The sequence below is a fragment of the Siphateles boraxobius genome, unplaced genomic scaffold (assembly GCF_051911475.1).
Source record: "Siphateles boraxobius isolate OS27281-9 unplaced genomic scaffold, OSU_SipBor_1 8, whole genome shotgun sequence".
Lineage (NCBI taxonomy): Eukaryota > Metazoa > Chordata > Actinopteri > Cypriniformes > Leuciscidae > Siphateles > Siphateles boraxobius.
The window spans coordinates 31,804,930-31,822,655 of NW_027509208.1; the positions used below are offsets into that span (position 1 = coordinate 31,804,930).

Here is a 17,726-nt window from a genome sequence, read left to right on the forward strand (position 1 = left end):
CATTATCTGTAATTTTACATTAACCTGTATTCATCAGTTCACTTATAAAAATTACTATTATAGATCTTTTCTTCAAAAGGATTCACTTTAAGACTTCAATCTTTTGACCTTTTTTTTATCTCTTATTCTTTCTCAGACGAAAACTTTAATATCGTCCACTATCACATTTTCAAACACCTTCTCAGTGGGCATTTACAGTTACATGTTAGATGGTCCTGCTGACCACAATTAAAACACTCTCTGTCGGCTCCAACTTACTGCACACCCTTGAAGTGTGTCCCAAACAGGAATTCAAACAGAGCTGATAAGCAGTTCTCTGTATTCTTTTACAGTCTAGCAGTGGCGGATTCAATCACAATAGCCGAATCATAATCTTCATCATTATCATTGGCAGCACATTAATTTTAATAAGCTGCACTAAAAATCACTCAACTTTCTCTAAGGGGTTTTTCAAAGTTTCTGTTTAACTTTAGTCACACTGTGACGATCGGCAGCTGTAGTGCCCTCGAGAGCCACTGGAGGGCACTCTCTCATTTTGTTATGTTTTTCCCCATGGACTCATTATGTTATTATGTTCAGCTGTGTTTCATTATTGGTTATTGAGTTCCTGATTTAAACCTGTGTTTCTCCTCTGTCCTTTGCGAAGTCTTGTTTCACTGTTGTGTACATCTCCGAGCGTTTCCTAGTTCTCCTAGTCTAGTCTGTTCCTGTCTGTGTATTTGACCCATTGCCTGTTTGACTACCCTGTGAATAAACTCACGCTGCGTTTGGATCTAACCTTGTCTGGTTGTTCACGACAGAAGACTTCGCCACACCAGATCCAGCAGCATGTCAGCCTTGTATGCCTCCCAGTCAGCCGCCGTACACCAGGATGAACTGGATCAACTCACCGCGTCGTTGGAGAGGTTGGCCAAGATGGTTCGCGGTCTTCGTGTTTCCCCACCGGGACCATCGCAGAATCAACCCGTCTCCACAGTTGTTGGCCCAGGACCGATCCCGATGTCATGCCAAGCTCTCCCGGTAAAATCCAACAGCGAGGTATTTCGACGAGCTCACACAGCGATTCCGAGCACAGATACGGGTGCTGAGATAATGCAACTTCATCAGGAGGATCGTTCTCTCGAATGGTATGTGGCGGAGTTTTATGAACTTTCTCATCATACGTGTATGAACAACGTTTTTCTAACGAACCTGTTCCGCGGAGGGTTGTCTGAACCGCTTCGCTCATTGATGCCCAACCCAGAGCCTCACAGCACTTTAAGGCGGTATATTAACACGGCTCTTCTACTGAGTGGTTCGGCTCTCACTGTGGGTGAGCTTGCCCCGCTGGTCCCGTCCAGTCCAGCCGAATCAGCACGTCACGTCAGCCCCGCCGAACCCGCGGCCGCGCTTCTCGACTTCTCTTCCGAGCCCGCACTCCACGTCAGCCCTAACGAACCTGAGCTTCACGTGAGCCGTCCCGAGTCAAGTGAACCGAGTCCCGAGTCAAGTGAACCGAGTAGTGAGTCAAGTGCCGCCGAGCCAAGTGAGTCAAGTGCCACCGAGTCTACCGAGTCAAGTGAGTCAACTGCCGAGTCAAGTGCCACCGAGTCAAGTGAGTCAAGTCCCGAGTCAAGTGAGTCAAGTCCCGAGTCAAGTGAATCAAGTGCCGAGTCAAGTGAGTCAACTGCCGAGTCAAGTGCCGCCGATTCAAGTGAGTCAAGTGCCGCCGATTCAAGTGAGTCAAGTGCCGCCGAGTCAAGTGAGTCAAGTGCAAGTGAGTCAAGTGCCGCCGAGTCAAGCGAGTCAAGTGCCGCCGAGTCAAGTGAGTCAAGTGCCAGTGAGTCAAGTGCCGCCGAGTCAAGTGAGTCAAGTGCCGCCGAGTCAAGTGAGTCAAGTGCCGCCGAGTCAAGCGAGTCAAGAGCCGAGTCAAGCGGCGAGTCAAGCGGCGAGTCAAGCGGCGAGTCAAGAGCCGAGTCAAGCGGCGAGTCAAGCGCCGAGTCAAGCGCCGAGTCAAGCGCCGAGTCAAGCGCCGAGTCAAGCGCCGAGTCAAGCGCCGAGTCAAGCGGCGAGTCAAGCGGCGAGTCAAGCGGCGAGTCAAGCGGCGAGTCAAGCGGCGAGTCAAGAGCCGAGTCAAGCGGCGAGTCAAGAGCCGAGTCAAGAGCCGAGTCAAGCGGCGAGTCAAGAGCCGAGTCAAGAGGCGAGTCAAGAGCCGAGTCAAGCGGCGAGTCAAGAGCCGAGTCAAGCGGCGAGTCAAGAGCCGAGTCAAGCGGCGAGTCAAGAGCCGAGTCAAGCGGCGAGTCAAGAGCCGAGTCAAGCGGCGAGTCAAGAGCCGAGTCAAGCGGCGAGTCAAGAGCCGAGTCAAGCGGCGAGTCAAATGCGTCCAGTGCTGAATCAAACCAAGCGAGTGAATCTAGCCAAGTGAAGGTATCTAGCCCAGTGACTCGCCGTCGCAGGAAGAGGACTCGTTCAGCTCGCCAGGCTCCGGTGAGCGTAACCAGACTCCTCGCCCTGCCGGCCCCGCCTCTGCGCCTCGCCCTGCCTGCGCCCTTTAAGCTCCGGGAGACCTTTCCTAAACCCGTGGATTTCCCCAAGTATTTTTTGGGGGGGGGCCAGGGGTCCGGTGAGGAGACCATGAGGGCTGTGCCGCCATGGTCGTCTGCAGGGGCTTCACCACCCTGGCCTTCGCCTCGTCTTGCTCCGCCCTGGCCTCCGCCTCGTCTTGCTCCGCCCTGGCTGCCTGTTCAGTCAGGTCCACCCACGCTCCACGGCCCAGGCCCGCCTTGTCTATGTCCAGGGTCCGTTCCCCTGCATGGGCCTGGCCCTCCATCCCAGCCCCCGTTGACCTCCCCCCGGAGCTCTTAGGAGTGGCTGGAAGCCGCTCATTAGAGGGGGGGTTATGTGACGATCGGCAGCTGTAGTGCCCTCGAGAGCCACTGGAGGGCACTCTCTCATTTTGTTATGTTTTTCCCCATGGACTCATTATGTTATTATGTTCAGCTGTGTTTCATTATTGGTTATTGAGTTCCTGATTTAAACCTGTGTTTCTCCTCTGTCCTTTGCGAAGTCTTGTTTCACTGTTGTGTACATCTCCGAGCGTTTCCTAGTTCTCCTAGTCTAGTCTGTTCCTGTCTGTGTATTTGACCCATTGCCTGTTTGACTACCCTGTGAATAAACTCACGCTGCGTTTGGATCTAACCTTGTCTGGTTGTTCATGACACACACTTGTCCAAGGAAATGATCTCCGACACATAATTTAATATACTTGCTTTTTGTAATCATCGTAAGCAATACAAGGCTAAAATTTTTAATTTTTCAGTTTCTTTGTTTGTTTATAGCCAGTCAAGTTGTTGTTTAACTTTCCAAACAGAATCAAAACTTATCAAGACTACCATTTAGCCTACTTACTAATTTCTGCAAATTTCTCTGAAGTGAGGGCTTCAGAGCACAGCTGCTTACAGCGTTCACTCTTTTCTGTCTCATTATTTGTTTCAGGACTGTTCAGGCTACTGATCAAGTTACTCAGTTTGTCTGCCATATCTTAATAAGAGTTCAAACTCACCTGAAGTCATTGCAGAAATGGAGGCGGCGATCTTTGAACAACACAGCTTGGCTTCTCCGTGATGAAACTGCAAAGTATACTCCAAAATCACAGTTACATATACTGGTCCATGCCAATTTGGGTCACAACTTTTTTATTTTTCTCTCGGGATCGTTCCTGATGCATCACTGGCAAACAACCCTATTTTTGTTAGTATCCCTAACTGCCTGTTAGTATACCTCTCATTATAAACAGGAGAGTCCTCTCAAAACATCAAGATAATGCGTTCTTTCCCTCAAGGATAGCTAAACTTTAGTCTAACTGGAAAGTAAGGCTATAACAAAGAAATGGTCCCTTAAACTATTGGCTTCAATGACCCCTATATGTTTTAACACGTTGAAGACCTTTCTCAAACACAAAACAAGTCCCTATTTCATTCTGGAAGCTGGAGTACTGTTACTGCATTCAGATATCAAATACAGACATTAAAGAATACATGAAAAGAACATTTCAATAATCACACTGGTAACTTTTATAACAATGTAAAATCTCTAGAGAAGTCATTCAACTCATTTGATATTTAGAAGGAAAAATATTGATTAATGCCTTCATTATAATCAATCATTACATATACATTGAAGCAGCAGTGGATTCCAATCCACCCCCTTCACCACCATTTTTCAGGCAACAAAGCAATTAGCATTTTTTTTGTGAGACATAGATATCTCTTACATTTAAGCAAGCTAATATAAACCCTTTACTCTTACGACAGTAATTGACAGTTATGACACTTATGACAGTTATCCACAGATAACATGCTCTTATCCTTCTAATCATTACCTTGTCACCCTATAGGTAATTAAGGTTCAGTGTCATCTTCACTGCCACTATCGCTGGGATCAGTTTCGAAGTTGCCTTGACTGCCACTATCACTGGAAACATTTACAGTGTCATATCCCACAGGCTTAGGAACACAGGGTGGTCTTTGATTTAAGAAAGGCAAATCATTATGACGCGTTTGGTGTTGGAACGTAGATGACACAGCATTTCTAATCAATTTCATTATACATGGGCACAAACACAAGATCAACAAGACCGAACAAACTATCCAAATTACCATCATCCTCATCACATTAGTAAAAATGTCTTTAAACCATCCCCATCCAAAAGACAATGAATTAGTTTCCCAATCTTTCAGTCTCTATGCCACGAAGCTCAAATTCTTTATCTCTTCTTCAATGATATGGCCAATCTTTCATCATCTTCTGGAATGTATGTGCAGCACGTTTCTCCCACTATCACACAAACTCCACTTCGTGATGCCGTCAGCTGGTCTAAAACTAAACGATTTTGCAAAGCCGCGATTCTCAGTCCTCTCAGCTCCTCCTTGATGCCTTCCATCATAATCTTTGTCGTGGTTATGAAAGAAATCAGTTCATACCTGGTTACCTGTACCTCTTGCATTACTGATGCAACACCTATTCCAGGCACAAAAACAGCCAGCAATTTCTCAGCTATGTTCCAGATGTGATTATTTTTTGGCACTGGGCTGTCTTGCACAATGTTAAGCAGTCCCCTTTTCTTTTGTCTCATAATTTCATGTGGTTGGTGCTGTATAACCATTGCTCCTCCGTGCAGTTGAATTAGAGCACATGTTCCAGTCCAGTATCTAGGCAGAGACACATATATTGCATACCCACACTGCCAGTAGGAATTTTCTACTACTCCAGTGCCATCTTCGTCTGGTACATGAACAGTTGCACAAACAGGGTCACAGGCAGCACGTATGGCTTCGTGTGAAATCAAGTATTGGAAAGCAATTAAAGCTTGTCTCGGACCCCTAACGAGCCCTAAAATGCCATGATATACGCATCTATAACAGCGCTCTCGAGTGACAGGATTAGTGTCGTTCTCTTTGTAGATAACGTTACATTTACTCTTTGGTATTTTCCCTAAAGGATTAATTCCTGCAACTCTGCTGTAACACGTTAGATTAGTTGGTATGTCCCGAACAGTTGCTACCTTGCCAAACAGTCTTTTTGTCACATTCAGCTTTCTCCATTCCTTGTTGTGAAAATAAATCATAGTTTGGTTGTCGTCATATAAAGTTGCTACCACAGCTACCACAGCCATGAAGGTTGATGTGTTGTGATCTTGGTGCGGCCACAAGTCCTCTCTAGTGGTGCTGTGTGGGAACTGTGTGCACACGAAACAGTTCAGAAAACCCAATTTACTTTGCTGTATGGTTGGTTAGTCTCCACCACAGGTTCGTAGCGTATGGATGAGGAGGGCTGGGATGGTCCATCCAGGACTCCGATAAGCTGGATATAAAATCGTTTGCTATTTCTCGTACTCGTCTCGGTTGCAAAGTATGGTTGACTGAAGAAGTACCATTGATCATCATCACAGGCTCAGGATCACTGCCTTTTTTTGGAGTCAGCAGTAAAACAATCAATAATGACAGAACAACCAGTACGCATGTCGTTTGTGTTCATCACCTGCCACATTAAGGCACATTTTGACAGGATGTAAGGTGGCTCTTAGCCAAGGTCGGTTTACTTGGCGCCATGACCAAGTATTGCGATGTTTGGCTTTAGCATTGGAAGGCAAGCGTAGTATGACCAATAAGTTGCCGCCTGTTCTAGCAAAACATTACACGCATAAGACAATATTCCTCCGCCCAGGCGAGCAACCACCAAGAAAAGGTGCTAACACCAATTCTCGTCCAGGATAACTGGAAGCTGCTAGGGACTGGAAGATGCTGGCTGATCTTGATCAACGGCCTATTTTTCCACCTGAGATTGCTACCACTAACCTACGACCAGATATTGTTTTGTGGTCTGGATCAGCACGCATTGTTCAACTGATAGAGTTAACAGTGCCATGGGAGGATGCGGTAGATGAGGCATATGAGAGGAAGAAACTGCGGTATGCTCATCTGGCCACTGAAGCAGAACAGCGAGGATGGAGAGGCCAGGTTTATCCAGTGGAAGTGGGTTGTCGAGATTTTGTGGCACACTCTACAACCCGGTTCCTCAGAGACGTCGGATTCAGTGGCCAAGAGTTGCGTCGCACAGTAAAGAACTTATCTGAAGCAGCAGAAAGGAGGGATTGTGAGATTGTGGTTATGTCTCAGCAGCAGGAGGGATGTAGAGGTCAGTAAACTGGGCTGAGTTGAGTGGGGGACGGAGGGGGGTGACTCTGGGACGTCAGAGTCACTGTCGAGCTCTCTTGAGGTGTCGTGGGCTAGTCGACGAAACACTGAGGATGGAAGGTGCCCACTTGAAGACCCTAGAGATGTCCCCTACTCAGCTCAATCCAGACGGTTGTCATGGGGGGACCGCACTGTGGTTGCAGCCGTTGTGTGTACTGAGCGTGTTAACACTAGACAGAAGGAGATTTACATCACCATACTGAAAGAAGAGAAGCATAGGTTACTGTAAAGCTATGTCTTAGTTGGTGCTTATCTTGGCGAAAGCCGAGTACAAATCAGCATGAAGTTTTAACATCTACTCTCGTGTAATGGAAATCAATCTCTGTGCTGGTCAGATAGTCAGAAAGACTGAGTCAGTGAAACGGAAGGAGAGAAGTTTAGTGAGACCTTATTGAATATGTAGGGAAGTGGACCTGAACCTGGACCTACGATCAGCATAGTCAGACTTGGATCTCTCACACTGTTAGAATGGGTAGGTATAAAAAAGGCATACAAATTGTAAGATCAGATCTATGGGAAAAGGCAGGAGGGATCGATGCCATGATAAAGAAGCTGCAGAAAGCTGATATTTTGAATATAAACACCGAATATTCCTCAGAGATATGGTCCCAGCTTGTCAATGGATTTATTTCAAGGTGCTCTAAGCGATGTTGGGTGATGTCACTTCTTGTTGATTTCAAAGTATTGTCAAAACAAAAAGAAGGCTAGCTCGACCCTCCCTCCTCCTCATCCGCGCACTAACCCCCCACCCCCAAACCCTTCTTGTCGGTTATTGGCTGGAACAGTGTGTTATGTTTCGTGGTGCAGGTTAGCCCAGTTTGTTTTTGTTGCCGTTTGTGGAGCCTGGGGTGTCTGCAGAGACCACGTTTTTTTACAGTGTATTCAGGGGACAGGCAGCTAGTGGATAGTGCGGAGATGTTTGCTGTATGTGACAAAAAAAGGTTTGGCCTAAAAAACATGTGACATCGCTTAGAGCACCTTTAATGAAGACATACAAAAAATCACCACTGGTTATGTGTCGCCCGGAACCATAACCAAAGAGGCCTGAGAAAAGGAGTACATCTTACTGCATGCAGAATCACCTGCGGAATCCCCACACCATCACAATATGACTGAAGAAATCCAACCCGCAGATCAAGGTCAAATAATTAAATCACAATACTAAAATAAATAAAAGGTTTTTACAGTGTGCTTATTTATTTAAATACTTTTTATTATTTAAGATAACAAAAGTATTAAAAAAGTTGTATTCGCTTTGTTGCTATTTTCACAAGTCTTAGTAAAATAATCCAAACTGATAACACTTGTAACAGAGCAAGTCATTCTTTCAAAACCTGATATCATGCTTTCATTACAGTACACATTTCAGTCCACATAATCATTGTTTCAAACACAAGATTATTGTAATATGTAATGAGAACATTTGGTTTAATCACCAAAACTCAACAGTATGATCTTTCAATTTAGTACTTTTAACAATCAATTCAACAGAAAACATGCAAGATACATGTTTCAAATTACCCTTGTTGATGAAATAATTACAGTAATACAGGCTACAGTTGCCACATTAGAAAATACACTTACGTTACATAACTTGTGAAATGAAATCCAAAATGTTTGTAATAGTATCTATCTAGTGTGTTATCAAAAGCTGTGAAGTAACACTCCTTTGTACTCTATCATACTTTGTTCTCAAATTGCTAATCTCTCTCTCTCTCTCTCTCTCTCTCTCTCTCTCTCTCTCTCTCTCTCTCTCTCTCTCTCTCTCTCTCTCTCTCTCTCTTTCTCTCTCTCTCTCTTACACACACACACACACACACTTTGAACATAGTTGTTTTAAACAAAAAAAAATCACTTAAATGTAAAAATGATTAATTACATTTGGTTATCTGTATCAGAAATTGCAAACAAAGTAGAAACTATCTATAGAATCTGTATCAATAGAAATCTATAGGTGTACCAAATGATTAATTGATTAACCATTACAGTTTTTTTTCAATTGCTAACACACTAAAATGACATGAACAGCAATTATTTACACTGACACAGAGAGCAAAACCTCTTCTCAAGTCTCCAAAGGTCTAAACACATTTTCTGCTTTACACACATTCTGCAATTCAAAATGGCACTTTTTTAAATGCACTGACTGAACACAGTTCTCTGCATAAGACACAACAATCTGACATAAAGTCACATCTTTTCCATTTCAAAACACTGCCATTCAAAATGACACTATGAGCTATACAGTTTTTTCCAATTGCTAACACATAATTTTGCAAACTAGGCTGGTTTTATCAAAATACACAGTTCACAAAACCACACACCCAAACTGCAAAATACCTCATATATCCTGCAAAATGAAGCACTGCAACCAAAACTACATTGCATTATCAAAATAAACCATTTGCACGAAAAGATACACACTTCATTCATATTACCATGAACAACATCTCAACACTAAATTATAAAGGCCTGTCTTATATAGACGCCTGTCTCAAATAGGCTACTTGCCAGTGCAGTTCGGATTTGGGAAAATAAAAGCCCGGGCTATTATTTGAAGTTTTACGGTAGTTCTAATTGTAGAAAATTCTTCAGATTGTTCACATGCACCGCAATGTTTGCAGATACACAAACATGCTGTTGAAACATTTATTTTTTTATTTTTCACCAAACAAGTCAGTGCAACATATGCACAACAGACATACTTACATTGGACTGAACAAAAATATGCTCACAAAAAACAGTAAACTGAAAAATAAAATTGAAAAATGAATTTACATTGACCTGTATATCAGAAACTTCGAGAGATATGATGGGGTCATATCTGTTGTCAATATCAAACACACATGCACTGGAGGTTTGTGGTAAGTAAAAAGATATTAGTAAAAATCAAAAATATTGTGTTGTATGAGCTATTACAGATAAACATGAATACACCCATACATACACGTTTGATCTTTTCACAGACATTTAATTGAATGACTAATTAATCTTGTTTTTTGTTGTTATATTTAGTACAACTAACACCATTTTCATACTTGACCCTAAATGTGATAATAATGAAAATGGAATTTGCCACAGAAGCGTGCACAAAATTTGGGTTTTTTTTCCAGAGACAGAGTGATGGAGTATAATTATCTACATTATATCATAATTACAGTGTCAAGAGAAGAGTATTGCTCTGTGTAGTAGCCTTTTCCTTTTGGACCTTTCTTCCCTATTTGCTACCACTGTTGGCTGAGCTGGATATAGCTTGACGCGAGCCGTTGTATAGATGAGCAGAAGTTGATCCAGTTTGTCCAATGACCATTTATTGTTATTGGTGTAGATATAATGTTACAAAAAACTTGAGGCAAAAATAAAACAAAGAATTAAACTATAATAGTCTGGCTTATATGGTAACAAATGGCTTGTCACGTCATGGAACCACACAGCACACCACCACACGGTCAAAAGACTGTTTGCCCTCTCAGCCACACCCAGATACTGTGACTTCCTGTCTTTAAGGCCTTTTCCTTTGGGCTCCACCTTCAGCCTCCCAACCGTCCTTTAGGTGGCAGTAAACAGACCTGTGGTCATATATAATCACTCATTCATCCACAGACACACACCACTATTCACAAGAAAGAAACATGAAATCAACTCAAAGCTCAATTTGGCTCCTAGACTCTGTATGTGGACAAAAAGACACCAAGACAAATAATGGCAAAAAGGACCAAAAAGAGAAGCTCTGCACCTGGGTATTCACTAGGCCATTCTTGTCTATTTGTTGAAAGTGAAGACATGGGTTTTCCCAAATAAATTTCATAATTACAATAGTTTCTGAATACATCTAACAACATGTCCTATTTTCCTTCCAGGTTCAATGTGAATTATGCCAGAGGTGTTTTCATGTCCAGTGCCTCAAAATGAATCTGCCAGCAGAAGAAGAACCATGGATTTGTGCTTTGTGTTTGTAAGCTATTCAGTTAGAGGAGCTCATGCTAAAAGTGTGTTTCAATTGTAAGACATATGTATGTATTTTATGAAGCAGAACAAAAAATGTTTTATCATTTTATCATCTGGATCTTAAATATCATTTAACCAAATATAATCAATCATATTCTAAGAAACATTACTATCAGGTTGAGGCTCATTACTATCATTTTGATGTGTTTGCCATCATTATCATTTGAAATGTATGTTTGATGCTTTTCTTTCTGTATACCTCAAATGTAGCTGATTGACTTAGGGTGAACTTTTGTACTCGCTGTTTAGATGAGGTCAAAATTCAGTAAGTTTCCATAGACAGACCACAAATGTTCAAATGTCTGAGAATAAAGTGAAAAACGAATGTTATCTATCTTGCTAAATTGTGCAGTACTTCTGTATCGTGTATTGTATTAAGATGAACATTAAGATAAACAACTTTCTGACACTTTTAGGGTACCAGACAATATGTGTATGCATGCAACTTTTGATCCTGATCATGGATGAATAAATTTTACTCTTCATTTATTATTTGATTGTGTGCTGTTTAGAAATACAAAATGTTTTACTTAAACATATGACTTGGTCACTATCCTCCATTCAACAACAACAACAAAAAGCTTTATTGTTTCTCACTGACACGCCCCCAACTCGTACAGATCGGGGCTTAAAGAAAATCCCGAGCTCCCCACACTGGTATTTACCTTTCTTTCACTGTCTATGGTATTTACCACATTGTGGTGGCGTTCAAGAGCATTCAACTCGTAATTACGATCTATAACTGTTACGAGATGACTTGAACGCACCAGACCAACTTTCTAAGTCTGCTAACTTACGTAACTTCAGACTGTTAACGTTAGCTAAATATTGATGTAGGCTAGAACATTCTGTGTAGCTTACTAAAAAACATTCTGTGTAGGCCTACCATGAAAAAGAGTCCACTTTAAACCACGGCATTTTCTGTCAGCAAAAAATAATAGCCGATTCCCAAATAGACGCCTGTCTCTTTTACACTCCTGCATGGTGTGGCGACAGGTTTGGGTAAATAAAGGACGGTCTCAAATAGAGGTCGGGTCTGTTTTTTTAGTTTCGGGTTGTATTTAATCTTCTAAAACCCGTCAGATCGTCCTCTTTTTGGCCTTTTTGGTCCCAAATAGACGCCTGTCTCTTTTACACTCATGCATGGTGTGGCGACAGGTTTGGGTAAATAAAGGCGGGTCTCAAATAGAGGTCGGGTCTGTTTTTTAGTTTCGGGTTGTATTTAATCTTCTAAAACCCGTCAGATCGTCCCTTTAATCCCTTTAATCTTCTAAAACCCTGTCAGTGATGTCAACGTTAAAGGGATAGTTCACCCAAAAATGAAAATTCTGTCAGTATTTACTCACCCTCATGTTGTTCCAACCCTGTAAAACCTTCGTTCATGTTCGGAACACGAATTAAGATATTTTTGATGAAATCTGAGACCTGGATCACTCCTCCACAACGTTACTCCTCCATAGGCTTCTTCAGGGATTGAAACTTGCCAGCCCCCAAAAGTCATTAAAGACATCGTTAAAATAGTCCAAGTGACTACAGTGGCTCAATCTTAAGTTTATCAAACGACGAGAATACTTTTTGTGCGCAAAAACAAACAAAAATAACGACTTTATTTCAACTATTCATTTCCTTCTCTGTTGGCCTCTAGTCAGTTAACTTAGTATGATTGCGTAGAGCTATGTCACACGTAGGCTCACTATTGGCCGACGTTGGTCATGTGGGTGATGCGTGTGACGTACAACAACAGAAGCTTACGCTGTTACACTAGTGAACTGACTTGAGGCCCAGAGAGAAGGAAATTAATAGTTGAAATAAAGTCATTATTTTTGTTGAAATAAAGACCAATCAGTGATCTGCAGTGTTTTTTCACGTTACATTTTAGTATTGGTACGATAAGCTTGGAACCTCAACAGAGGTGGTACCATTTAAAGCAAGCCGTACCGTGCATGCAGTGGAAAAACCCCACAAAATGAACCGTACTATGCAGTGGAAAAGCGCCAATAGAGAGTCAAACCTACTAATTCACTTATTACTACTGTCACTACCCACCTACTGGCGCTTTAGTTTAATTTAAAAGTATCGTTGCATTTTTTATTTGCATATTCAAACATTTCTATTTGTATATTTAAAAAAAATATTTAAAATTATTATTTAATTTTGAAAAAAAATGTCCGGGGGAATAAATATCACAAATATGCATATTTATATTTGTAAATATGCTGATAGAACACTGATGAGATTATTGTTTCAGAATCAATTATATTTACCCCACACAAAAAAAATCGATTTATTCCTGGACAAGTAACTTTTGTTTTTTTACAAGTGAATGACCGATTTATTTGTCCAAAGATAAGTACATGACCAGGGTTAATGCCAAGCCCATGGTTTATACATTTTTATAATTGTATTAATCATAATACCTCCAGAAGACTTTTCTTCATACTGCTATTGTCATACAATGAAATTATTATAATCCTACTTCCATAGTGTGGCAAATTAGTACAAATTAGAAAAGTTTACTAGGTACAGAATTTTGATGCACATTATCTTATTTTCCCCTCAATGATGGAAGTTTTAATTTTCAGGTGTAATCCTTTACAATGTGTCATTGAACCTTTCCATTGTATAACATTTGTAAGCTACATTTGAATCTTGTGTGATTTAATATTTATAGTACTCAAAGCACAGCCTAAATAACTTAAGGGTCAACATTTATGGAGTAGCCACACTGTTATTATTAAATGTTTATGAAATAATAAATCACCATTAGTAACATCAGTCAATCTGTTCACTTTACAGAAGGAGCATGAAGAGACTGGACCACAGTGCTGTTTGGCACCCCACCCCCTCACTACTTATATTAACACTGTTTCCATCTCATTTAAATGTTGATATGAAAATATTTGTTATTATTTTTTTAATCTATAATGTAGCGTTTCAAATGTATGATAATCATATTCAATTTTCAACTTTTTTAACTCTTTGATGTGCTGTGAAAGTGTGCAGTCATAGAATTAAAAGTGTGCACTTATAATTCACATGGTTGTGTATATAAAAAAATATAGTTAAAAGAATGGTGCAGAAACATCATTCTAACCTTAAAATAACATTTTAACATGAAAGAAAGCGGACATTTTAATGTTCTTGGAATGTTCCAAATAAAAGTAATTTGAATGTTGTATTGTTAATAATATTTTTGGGGAAAGAACGTTGCAGGAACGTTATGCTAACCTTAAGATAATGTTCCAGCAACGAAAGCAAACTGGACATTTCCACGTTTTTAGAACATTTTCAACACACAAGCCAGCAACATTTGTTTGTGAAAGCAAAACAGGTTCAGAGAGATGTTGTCAATTTTGTAATTGCAAATCAAAGACAACCTAATTTGGAGAAAACAAAATTAGGTACAAAATTCCAAAGAGAATTTGGATTTAGAATGAAATGTCTAAATGTAATTAATTAAAACATATACCTGATTCATAAGTAGGCCTATTCATTATAAATTTCCTATGTGTTTTTTCTACAAAGAAAATTAAATAAAACCGTATATGCACTAGTTGCTCCAGTAGTGGGCACTCGTGCAACCTAGTCAATGACGCACATCCGAGTCCACGAGACGGAGGGAAGTTAGTGAGTGAAGAGCATAGAAATGAGGAGTGGAACGCAGCCTAGGATGGATAGAATGCATATTAGGACGCACGGGCGCAAGTGTGGGTATTGTGACAGGCCCACGTGGCACAGCGTCACGTCACGTATATAATATTAATGACCTAAGTCTTTTCCATAGTAGGATTGGTTAATTCGCTTCCTGCAAGTCCAGAGTGTTACTCCGCCCCCTGAGCGTGAGTTGTGCTGAAGATAATAATAGAAATAGGGCAGGGTCCAGGAGACAAACGCGCTTCAGCCGAGAGCGATTTCACAACTTAAGTATGACATAAACGCAATGACAGTCAGGAACCTAACGTTATAACCTAAAAGCTAACGACAGGACTGAGAAAACAATACTTGCTGTCTCGCGGTGAAACGGATGGGGCGATGCGCACGGAGTTCAGCGATCAACAGAACTGCGTTACTTCGGAAACTCCAATACATGCGCTCCGATAAAGCAGCGTAGCTCTTGCCAAACGCTTGTGTTACAGGACATCGATGAATTTCCATGAGTGGGATATCGTTTCTTCGAGTCGTGACGCGCTGTTCCGCGAGCAGTCCTTGATCTCTGCAGTTATCCTTCTCTCCAGACCTATACTGCTAAGCGCATTTTAGACTTTCATCTATAAATGAAACGACAATCGTCTTTATTGTAGGTTTTCGGTTCTGATGACGTCACTCGCGTCACTTTTATTGACTTGTTTGATGCCACTAGTATTTGGCTACCAGGAATGCCAGTCATGAAGTGTGCTGGTTGAGTAGCAGTATTGTTGTTGTGGCTGGACTCTGATGAAACTGATGAAAAATGAATTCAGATCTGGAGGCAATTTCTCTTTCTGTACCCTCTCTCGGTCCACCCCTAGACATGATCGGAAGGAGTAATGCAGAATCCAGTGGCGGTATGAATTCTGGTGCCGGGACCTTCTGGCACGACCCCTCTATCTGTAAGAGTGCCCACCCTGGGGTGGTCAGTTTGCCCTCAGACTGTGGCACCTTGTTGACCACGGGTAAATGTAAAAACCGAGCCGTAACAGTGGCCTATGTAAGAAACTCTGAGACGAGCCAATCTCTCAGCTCGGAGAACATGGCATTACAGTGTCTGAAAGATGCTTGTGACATTGTGGGGTGTAAACTAGATGTAATTCCTTTTGGAAAGCTGGACTTTGGTGAAACTTCAGTTCTTGATCACTTTTACAATGCAGGTAAGTCTACTGAGAGATCCTTGGGAATGTCCTGTAAATAAATGTGAATGCCATTTGCTTAATCAACACAGTGTGTTGACAGCTCTAATTAGTGCTTGGTAGTTGCAATCTTTACCGTGTATTAGGTGTGTTTGGTTTGTTTCTTTCTCTTTGGTTTCTATCTTGTTTTCCGGCTCTCACGTTTTCCAGTAAAGTTCTCAGAATGAAGTGATATGTGATGGTATCACTCCCTCATACCCTCAACCCAAGGTTGGAGTGCAGTTGAATGGAAACAACTTTTTCCTTAGTAGCTTGAAACTTGATGTAAACAGTTGATCTGCAGCAAAACCAGAGAGGCACAATCTTGTTAAAAATGTTAAAGTCACCATATCACCATAACCACAGCTCAATGCATGTCCTTGGGATTGTAATCCCTTGCCTAAATCTAGAGGAGCTGTTGAGTTTTTACTTTTTCTCAAAACACTAAATAACAACAAACTCCACCATATTCCTTACCTGGGGTCCATTATTCACAACGCGCTTACTACATCTGAGATGATTTGCCAGATCATATAATCTTGATAACTGATCTCTAGATAATTTGGTTATTCAGTCGAATTTGTTGATTTGATTAAAATGTCTGGACTAATTTGTCTGATATTGCTGCACGTTCTTGTGTTCATTGGAAAGGGCAGATATATCAATACTTGAAACCATGATCAGCAATGCAGCGATTGGCTGGCGGCAAGACCGCAATGCAATGAAATCATATTAAAAAAGAACATCACACACCTGTTGAAAAACTTTCTGGACCTTTATAAGGAAACAGCCAAGTGACCAAAACGACATAAATTTATAAAATTATAATAGATATGTACTGTTTGTTACATGATTCCCAATTATTTCCATTACCTTTGGAGCAGATTTGTATGACAGTTAAAGTTTCAATAACATTTTTATAATTGCACATCAGATAATAATAAATGATAATAAAATTATTATGTAATTATTCCCTCACGAATAAATCTCTCAATCATGTCTATATTATGATAGACTAAACAACATAATAATATTATTTTCTAATACATTTTTTAAAATGATTATTATCATTATTTTTAAATTATTATTGTCCCTAGTTCAATAAGGTACTCTTGTAAGAAAGTAGCAGTGGCTGGGACAGACTTTACTGTTTACTTAAAAAAAAAATGCATTTAATCCTGTTTCCATGAAATAAGCTTCTCCTGAGCAGGTTCGTTTAAGCCTACGGATCTGTTGCTATGACAGCAACTCCTGGATGCACTTTGAAGAAGCTAAAAATCCTGGATCCTGGCAAATCGTCAACAATGAAATCCAGATAACGGAGTAATGCACGTACAAAGAACGGGCCCCTGAACACCTGTTTGTTACCATGCATTGCAAGATTGTCCTAATCCATAAAGTTATTACTTGCAGTGACAAAATACTCAATTTAAGGTATTTGATTAAATAATTTAGACAATAATTTAGGTTCAAATATTTGTAGTTATTGAGAGTCCTTGAAATTGTCAGATATTTTGGAACAAACGACTTAAACTAAGTAAATCAAGAATAGTTTAATAACACCAATAACTGTAGAATAAGTGAAATTACCATAATGAGGTAAAATGAAGTGATAAAATGAGTTCATCATTCATTAAGTTCTTTTCCCCCACTGTACTCCTTAGCTTTTAAATATTTAATCTTGTTCTGGATCATTGTCATCTTGTTTGACTTGGTTTCTTTTTGACATCAGACTCATTTAGAGACAGACGCTCTGATACTTTCTGCAGCGTTGTTCTCCCTCCATCATTTGTAAGGTTAAGGGTTTGATGTTCGGTTTGCTTTCTCTGCACAGAACTCTGTATGTTTCACCATAGTTTGGTTCCACTTGTCTTAGAATGCTGTGTCATCCATGTGGCCTTTAGGTTGAAAAACTCAAGAGGATTGCTAAGCTCTGTCTTATGTTGGACGCTGAGATGTTATGTTGGCAGTACTTAGCTGAAACCCTCAGAATTATTTGCCATTTGTTTGTAGCATATCAAATTTTCGTAAATGAAACGATGTCTTTAGATGTCGTTGTGTAACCTTATCCTGTCTTGTGCTCTTCAGCAAGATTTTTGAGCTTGTCAAACTTGCACTT

The 17,726-nt window shown here is 40.8% G+C and overlaps 2 protein-coding genes across 3 annotated transcripts in view; one reads left to right on the plus strand and one right to left on the minus strand.

Annotated features, from left to right (window-relative positions):
* lats1 (large tumor suppressor kinase 1) overlaps nt 1-17,726 on the minus strand; it is a 310,530-nt gene that overhangs the window by 151,951 nt on the left and 140,853 nt on the right. The gene's annotated exons all lie outside the window — the stretch shown is intronic.
* The window catches only part of map3k5 (mitogen-activated protein kinase kinase kinase 5), a 65,322-nt gene continuing 61,948 nt past the window's right edge, over nt 14,353-17,726 (plus strand). Inside the window, exon 1 of one of the 2 annotated variants that reach the window (XM_077220288.1) lies at nt 14,353-15,589. In XM_077220288.1, coding sequence (XP_077076403.1) covers nt 15,193-15,589 — 397 coding nt within the window. In that variant the 5' untranslated portion in view covers nt 14,353-15,192. The remainder of the gene's footprint in view (nt 15,590-17,726) is intronic. The other variant, XR_013199953.1, reaches the window with a different exon arrangement.